The sequence below is a fragment of the Gossypium raimondii genome, chromosome 6 (assembly GCF_025698545.1).
Source record: "Gossypium raimondii isolate GPD5lz chromosome 6, ASM2569854v1, whole genome shotgun sequence".
Taxonomy (NCBI): domain Eukaryota; kingdom Viridiplantae; phylum Streptophyta; class Magnoliopsida; order Malvales; family Malvaceae; genus Gossypium; species Gossypium raimondii.
The window spans coordinates 22340430-22350420 of NC_068570.1; the positions used below are offsets into that span (position 1 = coordinate 22340430).

The 9991-nt window shown below is 33.7% G+C and overlaps 1 protein-coding gene across 1 annotated transcript; it reads right to left on the minus strand.

The window, feature by feature from the left end:
• Positions 1–631, minus strand: LOC105772381 (glutathione transferase GST 23). Its single transcript, XM_052632276.1, has 2 exons — positions 319–631; positions 1–248 (listed from the first exon to the last, which is right to left on the minus strand). The coding sequence occupies exons 1-2, from the start codon at positions 629–631 to the stop codon at positions 1–3; spliced, it is 561 nt and encodes a 186-aa protein (XP_052488236.1).
• Between the last annotated feature and the right edge of the window lie 9360 nt (positions 632–9991).

Here is a 9991-nt window from a genome sequence, read left to right on the forward strand (position 1 = left end):
TTAAATCCAGGTAGATAACAATGGAAATGTTCCATCAATTACTTTGAAACCAGTCACTTGTTCGAAAACACTGATCAAGTTGGCAAGCCAACCAAAATCAAAATCCGCCACTCCTATCTTATGTCCCCTGAAGAATCTTTTTCCCTGCAACTCTTCTTCTGCTAATTTCAAGTTCTCCACTAATTCTTCCATGGCTTCCTCTCTTTGTTTTCCTTCTTTGGTGAAAACACTCCATATTGATGGTAAAAGATGCAATAAGGAATTTGTAAAGTACTATTCACCATCTGATGAATGTGAAATCCTAGCAAAAAACCATTACCTTTTCATCATTAAATTTGGCCCAAAATCGTTGCCTGGCTTTCTCCAAAGGATGTTGGGGCATTATGGGATTTTGGGTCCATGTTTGATCTAAGTATTCTAGAATGACAAGTGATTCTGAGATGGGTTTTCTATTGTGAACAAGCACTGGAATTTTCTGGTAGATGGGATTCAGCTGAAGAAGCAAAGCACTCTTGTTGGATAGATCTTCATCTATTGATTCGTATTGAATACATTTGAGCTTCAACGCCCATATTGGCCTTAAACCAAAAGGGGATGACCATGTCTTCAAAAGCTTCACTTCTTCCACCATGGTTGTCTCCTATCTCATCTTTCACACTATAACATGATAATATATATACATTTATATTTACAATTTATTCTTCTTGTAACTTTATATTATAGAAATATTCATCAACATATTCTATCTCTAAGTAAAAAAACCAAAAAAATTCAATTTTTAATTTGGAGATGAAATTTTATTTCTATTAACGTAAAAATAATTTAATTTGATATAATTTATCATTTATTTAATTTGATTATCGTATTTCATTCTCTTTTTAAGTGATTGTCTTACTTCATTCTTTAATCGTAAAATTAAATTTTGAGTGCAGTTAAAATATTTAGTGTATTATAGATTGAATCTTAGTACAATTGACATAAACATTGTTGTCAATATAGGAGGATGTGAGTACGCTTAAACGCATTATTTCCTATTTATGGGTTGGTGAGGAATTATGAGTAGTTTTAGGCATTATATTAAGTTTTTTTAAGTTTACTCGATAATTATTATTGGTGTAGTGGTAAAGAATTTGTTTATAAATTCATTAAAAACATGTTTAATCCTAGACATGTTAATTTTTAATTTTTTAAATATAAAAACCATATAAAAGTATGGAAAGATAGAAACGCCATCAAAATAATAATAGTAGTCATTTAATAAAACAATATATTAGTCATTTCCTAATCAAGTTGGTACTCGATTACCCTTGTTTAGATTAATTAGAGTTTCAGTATACTTGAGAGTTTTATTTGGATGTACTTAGCTAGCCTTGTTTGAAAAATCCGCAGTTTGGAAACGATTTTCTTGCATAGTGGAAAATTAAAAATTTGAAAACTGACTTAGTTTGTGATATTTACAACAATAAACCTTATCCAAATTCGTACCTATCTTTTCGGCTTAGCAGACATTCATTGTTCCCAGCTTTCAACCGAACGGTCTTCTTCGCTATTATTTTACCATGAACTACTTTGAGTGTGGGTTCCAACCAATTTTAAGACAGTATGAATTGTATATAATTTATAGATACAAATTAGTGCTACGAGTTCACAGTTTGGCAAAATCTTAATTTTAATTTTTATATTTTTTTGGTTCAAATTCCGTCTCTCAAAGTCCAACAACGATGACCAAACCACGACTCAAATTTGAATTTATTTTAAATTGAAACTTTAATCCAAATACATGTAATATTTTAATTTGTTAGGTTTATGTTTTCTATATTATGTTAATATCTAATATGGGTTTTATATTCAAATTACATTTTAAAATAAAATCATTAATTAAAATTAATAAAAACATTTCTTAAAATAATAAAATGTGTTAATATCTAATTACAAATATTTAAATATTTAAAATATAATTTATATATTTTAATTAAATTTCAAAATAATTAATATTAATTTCTTAAAAATATTAAAAATTATATTTTATATATTAAAATATTAACAAGAAGTTATAATAAATTATTTTATATTATTTTTAAAATATCATAATATTAACTAATTTGAACATTATTTAAATCCATATTTGTTACTTTATAATACCATGTCTTAAATGAACATTTTATTTCTCAAAAGTACTTTTTGACAGAATAATAAACACTTAAACCAAACATTTCAAAAGTACTTCTCAAAAGAGTTTTCCACAACACTTTGCAAAAGTAATGCTAAACTAGCCCTAATTATTTGAAAATCTGAGTTATATTTTGTTAAAACCAACTTTTAAGTATTGCAATGGAAAAATTATTTAAAAATATTTTTTAAAATTTGATTTTTCATGCATTTTCAATAAAACATCAGTAAGTAGATAAAAACGTCAAATCATGCAAATATAAAATAAAAATCTCCAAATATAAAGTCTCATACCACACAGTCCATAAGAAAATTATTACAGTCCCAAAAACAACTATTTAATAAAGTTTAAGGTATTTAAGAATAAAAACATTCGAAAACTCCTCCAACAGTTGTATCCAAGTACTAACCTCAGGGATTATCTAAAATCAAATCAGAACTAAGGGGTGAGCTAATAAGTCTTAATTTATATTACAGACAATAATTTAAAACATACATTTCAGACGGTAGCAGAAAATATATAAGCAGTCCAATTTTATAGATGTCAGTATACATTATAATTTCAATGTAGACCTTTTTAGGGAAGTTCTTACCCAACACCGCTACACACCATTAAAGAGTTGCCCCATAACTTATCCATCCAATAACACTACAAAATTGTAGACAAGCCACCAGATATTGCAAATATATTGCCAGAAAATGAGGATATACCACCAGAATGTGCAAGTCATTAAACTGCCAGAAACTTCCTCCTTTCAGTATAGTCCCAACCCCATGCAATGTTATATGACGTACAAGAACAAATATATCTCAATAGGCAAGCTTAACATGCGATCAGATTTTGTTAAAAAAATCAGTAGGAATGAATTTCTTTTCATGCATTATCAGAACAAAAATAAAAATATCCATGATTTATCTTGATATCCGATTTACAGAATCAAAAACATGTGATTTGATCACATAACATGAGAGTCAAAATAATCATATAAATTCATCCATCAACAGACAGTTCAGTAGAAAGTTTGTAGCCATTGTACATACCTTACCCCATTTCGGAATATTACATTGGCATAAACAACCAACACATATTTAAACTAATATCTAATATTAATAATAATCACATGATCAAACTTCACTTTTATATGTAAGTATGTAAGTAAGGCACACAACTCTTTTCGATCGTCTAAAATCTTCGATCTCAATTGTGGTATTATAAATAACCAAATTTGAATATTTAACATATGATAATTTTTTGTTATTACCTCATTAAGCCCAACCTTACGAGATTCAAATAGAAAATTGATTGTTTTGTTAATACTTACGCTTCTACGATCAAATATAATCTCAACTCCTTAAATAACAGAGTATTGTACACTTGACAACAATCCTTTAACTCAAAAACCTGAAATTAGAATATAGTGTTTAGTCATCCTTTTAAGAGTTAGGAAATGTTGATGATATCCAAGATTTGGAGTACTTACGATCTTGCTAAACAAATAATTGAATATTATGGTGAGGATCACCAAAGATTATGAATCATGCCATTGATATCTAATATATCACACAACTAGAGAGACTGAATAGATTGAAGTTATAACATAAATAAAATTTTGATATAAGAAGAGAAAAAGAAAAATGAAGAAAAACTATTGGTGTATGGTGGTTTGCTGGTGGTGGGACACGGCGGTCACGATGGGGGATGGTGGTGGTGGTTAGGAGGAGTGGCGTATAGTAGTGGAAAATAAGATATTCTGAATAAAAGAAAAGAAAAAGAAGCAACCAAGAGTGGCCAACACAAGTAGGTTGAAAGGGAGGAGGAAGGAGAGAAAAAGAAATAGTGTTGCAAGAATGAAAATAAAAAACGGTTCGCATACACTACAAGGGTTGCACAGCTACCCTAGTCAACACTTTATAATTTTGAAAGAAAGGGAGACAAATGGAGTAAAAATGGGGGAAAAAAGGAAAGGGGACATGTGGAGTGAAATAAGGAGTAGGAAGGGAAAGTAGAGCATTACAAGGGAGGAAAAAATCTCTCTTATAAGGAAACAATAAGGGACGACAATAGGGGGTTTGACCAACAATTTAATTGCAAAAATCTTTAAAAAATGAGGAGAGGGCAATCAAACTTAGTTCACCAAGGAAGCTTAGCTTGCTCTTAACAACTAGGCTAGAACTCACACTTGTTCAAGAAGTGGCGATTCTTAAATTAAGGATTAAATATGAAATTGGTACTCAAACTTGTCCTCTTCTCTCAAATTAGAACTTATCATTTTTTGGTCCTAGATTGGTAGCCGAGCTTTTTTCTGTCAGTTATATTGGTACATGAGACTAACGACATTAATTTTTGTTGATGTAGTAGCGTTGGCTAATAGCACGCTGCCCTGTGGCATCCTTTTATACCTCTTTTTTTCCTTTTCTTTTCTTTTCTTTTTTATTTTCCCTCATTATCTTTCCTTTTCCTTTTTCATTTTTTTATTTTTATTTTTCTGGGTCTGCTTCTAAAGTTAAATAATTAAAACAAATTAAAGTTTAGAAGAAAAGTTTCTTACCACCTTTGTATAAAAATTAAAACTCAAAGAAAATAAATATAAAGTAAAAGAGGTCGGTGCGATGGTGTGGTGCGCTAGGCAAGGGTGTGCGCCTAGCAAGTGTACGCACAGGCTTGGTGCAATGAAGGTAGCAGTAATGTGTGGAGGCGGGGCACGCGTGTGCTGCGCGGATACTAGAGAGCGTCCAGCAGGCAGGTACGTCGAGCAAGGCTTGGCGAATTGCTGGGCGCGCCAACCAGCGTGAAAGCTACTGGGCGTGCAGGCAGGTACAGCGACAGGGAGTTGGCTGCTGGCTATTGGCGCTCGTGGGCTGGAGCTGAAAGTAGCAACTAACGTGTGTTGGGGCTGCTGGTGCCGATGGTGGGTGTTGGTGTGGTTCGGTTAAGGTGATATGAAAAAGTGGAGAAGGTGGGTGGAATTTATAATGAAGAGGGTAGGAGTTCAATTAGAATTCTTAGAACAAATTAATAATTAAAATATTCTAAGTTCTAATTATACACAAAGTAAATAACAATTAATAATCAATATAATGTATATTAAATTATTATTTGCTATTAATTTATTAAAATAAAAATTATTAATATGATAAAATTTAAACTAATCCTAATTTTATATAAAGTTTATAATAATTAATATATATTATAATAAATATAATTATATACTATTTATTATCATCTTATTTATTAAATTAAATTAAAAGCCTTTATTCTAGATGCCTTTGAAAATATTTACAAACTTAAAGAAAAATTGAAAATTGAGTTGCAATCAAGACTTGGATCAAAATTGACTTTTTTTTTTGAAAAAATAAAAATTTAATTTTCCATTTAGGGAAAGAAAATCATGTTAAAATCAATTCCCAACAAAGATTGGAAGGGTCACAAGCGATCCCGCTTAAGTTCCAATCTCTTAGACAGAATTTATTTAACCATAGTAATCCTGAAAATATACCCTAAATCATTTATTTAAAAAGAGAAACGAAAAAAATTAAATATCTAATAAAATGAACGAGATTTGATCCCTTTCAATTCTATCCCCCCAGTAATGTCTTAAGCGTCGAGCATTGACTCGAAAATTAACTCCCTTACTTTGAAGTTTGACAACTCCGTATGGATAAACTTGGTGAATCATAAATGGACCGGACCAACATGATTTTAACTTACCTAGAAAGAACCTTAATCTGGAATTGAATAATAAGACTTGGTGACCTACTTCAAATTCTCGAACTCGAATGTGCTTGTCATGCCATCTTTTTAGTCTTTCCTTGAGTAATTTGGCATTCTCGTATGAGAACATTCAAAACTCTTCTAACTCATTGATTTGAAGCATCTGTTTCTCTTTAGCAAGCTTAAGATCCAAGTTTAGATGTTGGAGAGCCTAGTAAACTTTGTCCTCTAACTCCGTATGGATAAACTTGGTGAATCGTAAATGGACCGAACCAACATGATTTTAACTTACCTAGAAAGAACCTTAATCTGGAATTGAATAATAAGACTTGGTGACCTACTTCAAATTCTCGAACTCGAATGTGCTTGTCATGCCATCTTTTTAGTCTTTCCTTGAGTAATTTGGCATTCTCGTATGAGAACATTCGAAACTCTTCTAACTCATTGATTTGAAGCATCTGTTTCTCTTTAGCAAGCTTAAGATCCAAGTTTAGATGTTGGAGAGCCTAGTAAACTTTGTCCTCTAACTCTAAGGGCAGATGACAGGCTTTCCCAAAAACTAACCTATAGGGTGGCATCCCTAAAGGTGTCTTGTATACTGTCCTGTAGGCCATAAAACATCATCCAGTCTTTTGGACTAATCTCGTCGATTCGGCAAACTACCTTTTTGAGTATGCCTTTGATCTCTTTGTTTGCCAGTTCAGCTTGTCCAATCATCTGCGGATGGTAAGCTATGGCAACCTTGTGCTTCACTCCATGTTTGACGAGTAACCATTTCAACCATTTGTTCACAACGTGAGACCCTTCATCACTAATGATAGCTCTCGGGGTTCCAAACCTTGTGAACACATGCTTCTGCAAAAACTTCATCACAACCTTAGCATCGTTCGTCGGATATGCCTCGGCCTCAACCCTTTTAGACACGTAATCTACTGCTACCAATATGTACTTGTGACCAAAAGATAGAGGGAAAGGACCAAGGAAGTCAATACCCCAAACATCAAATAATTTTACCTCAATGATTTTTTTGGGGGCATCTCATTTCTTTTGGTGATGTTTCAAACCCTTTGAGATCGACCACAACTCATTATGTAAGCATACGCATCTTTCGATAGTGTTGGCCAAAAGAATCCGGCTTGCAATACTTTGGCCACAGTACAAGTACCTCCGAAGTGTCCCCCACTTGGAGCTATGTGACAATGATGTAAAATCTTATGTACTTCATCTTCTATCATGCATCTCCTAATCATTTGATCTTCACATTTCTTAAACAAATATGACTCTTCCCAAAAATAGTACTTCACATCGTTAAGAAACTTTTTCTTTTGATGATACATCTTATCAATCGACATCAAACCATAAGCTAAAAATTTAGCAATATCAGTAAACCAAGGGGTATTATAGACATGATTTACCTTCAATATGTGTTCATCTGGGAATGTCTCCTGAATGGGTATAACTGGAGAATTCCCTTCTTGCGGCTTCAACTTGGACAAGTGGTCTGCTACTTGGTTTTCTACTCCCTTTCGATCTTGAATTTCTAGATCAAAATCTTGAAGTAGAAGTACCCTATCGGATTAATCTTGGCTAAGCGTCTTTCTTGGCAAGTAAATATTTAATTGCCAAATGGCCAGTATGGACTGTCACTTTGGCACCTACAAGATAAGATCGAAACTTGTCAAAAGCACATACAATAGCAAGTAGCTCTTTCTTTGTTACTGTATAATTCAATTGAGCTCCCGTCAGAGTCCGACTTACGTAGTAGATGGGATGAAAAACTTTGTTCCTTCAGTGTCCCATGATAGCTCCTATCACAAAGTCACTTGCGTCACACATCAGTTCAAATGGAAAATCCCAGTCCAGTGTGACAGTGATGGGTGCTGAAACTAATCGACTCTTCAAATCATTGAAAGCTCTTAAGCACTCCTCATCAAATTTGAACATCGTGTCCTTTTCCAATAATTTGCATAAGAATTTAGCAATTTTGGAGAAGTCCTTGCTAAATCTTCGATAGAAACTGGCATGGCCCAAAAAGCTTCTAACACTCTTTACAGAAGTTGGAGGAGGGAGTTTCTCAATAACATCTACCTTTGCTTTATCTACCTCGATTTCATGTCTCGTTATCCAATGCCCTAGAACAATTCTATCTCCTACCATAAAATGAAACTTTTCCTAATTGAGTAAGGGGTTTGTTTCTTCGCATCGCCTTAGTACCTTAGCTAGATTGGCTAGGAAATCATCATAAGTGTCTCCAAACACTGAAAAATCATCCATAAATACTTCCAAATACTTTTCAACCATGTTAGTAAAAATAGACATCATGCATCTTTGAAATGTAGCAGGTGCATTACATAAACCAAATTGCATGCATCTAAATGCAAATGTATTGTATGGGTATGTGAATGTTGTTTTATGTTGATCTTCTAGCGATACTGTAATCTGATTATACCCCGAGTATCCATTGAGAAAATAGTAATAGTCTCGCCCCACGAGTCTATCTAGCATCTGATCTAAGAACGGTAAAAGAAAATGATCTTTCCTTGGTGCCTTGTTCATCTTCTGGTAAACTATGCAAATTCTCTATCCCGTAACCATTATGGTTGGTATTAACTCCGTATTCTCATTCTCGACGACCGTAATACCTCCTTTCTTTGGCACGCACTGGACCAGACTTACCCACTAACTGTCTGAGATGGGGTAAATTATACCCATATCTAACCACTTAATGATTTCTTTCTTTACCACGCCCTTTATGATGGGGTTCAATCTTTGTTGTCCCTCAATCATCCCCTTCTTTCCATCTTCCAAGATGATCTTATGCATACATACAGATGGACTAATGCCACAAATATCGGCTATGGTCCATCCGATAGCTTTCTTGAATTGTTTCAACACTAGGATGAGTTTCTCTTCTTGCTCTTCCATTAATTCTGCTAAAACAATCACAGGCAGAGTAGAAGCATTACGTAAATAAACACATTTTAAATGTGAGGGAAGTACCTTCAGTTCTAGTTTAGGTGGCTCCTCGATTGATGCTTTTGGTTGGATGTAATCTCTACTTTCTAACACCAAAGATTCAAAGCGAGATTGTGAATTAAATCCCTTTTGATTAGCTTCTAGCAAAGCTAAGTATTCATCCCCCTCTTCATCACTTGGAGGGTCGGATGTCAAAATTTGCTCCAATGGGTCCTCAACATAGTTGTGTTCTTTTTCCATGATTAATTCCTCTAAGTCGGATACTGCAGAACAATCATTAAGTGTGTTAGGAAATTGCATAGACTTAAAAAATTAAATGTTACCCGATCGTCCTGAACACGCATAGTAAGCTCGGACTTCTGCACATCGATAAGGGTTCTTCCAGTTGCTAGGAAAGGTCTTCCTAGGATGATTGACACTTCTTTATCTTCTTCAAAGTCTAGAATAAAAAAGTCAGTAGGAAAACTAAATTTGTCTACACGTACCAATACATTCTTGATTTTTTTCCATCTAGATGTGCTAAGGACCGATATGCTAATTGAAGTGTAACCATAGTAGGTCTAACTTCACCTATCCCCAACTTCCTAAATATTGGCATGGGCATCAAGTTGATACTTGTACACAAATCACATAGTTTCTTACCAGAATATGTTGCTCCAATGTTGCAAGGTATGGTAAAACATCCAAGATCCTTCAACTTCGGGGGTAGTTTTTCTTGAAGATATGCATTGCATTCCTTCATCAAGGCTACTGTCTCATATTCTCCAAGTTTTCGTTTCATGGAAAAGATATCCTTCATGTATTTGACGTAGTTCGACATTTGTTCAAGTGCTTCTACCAATGGGATGTTGATATGAAGTTGCTTGAGTACGTCTAGAAACTTCTTGAACTGGACTTCTTGTTTATGCTTTTGAAGCCTTTCAAGGTAGGGTGGTGGAGGCTTCTTTACTGGAACTGGTTGATTCATCTTCTATGGCAATTCAGCATCTAACGAAGTTGTTAGTTTATTAGAATTAACTGGTTCAAAAGTTGCCTTATCAGATTTTGTAGATTCTGGTTCTAGTGAATCTGAAATTTCAATACTCGGTTGAACTTCCACTGAGTCTTGAGCATCAACTGGCTCTTCTTCAAATT

Coding starts and splice junctions, on each gene's coding strand:
- LOC105772381 (XM_052632276.1), bottom strand. CDS start 631: ATGGTGGAAGAAGTGAAGCTTTTGAAGACATGGTCATCCCCTTTTGGT. Junction 249..318: donor CAAATTTAATGATGAAAAGG/TAATGGTTTTTT, acceptor CCTTATTGCATC/TTTTACCATCAATATGGAGT.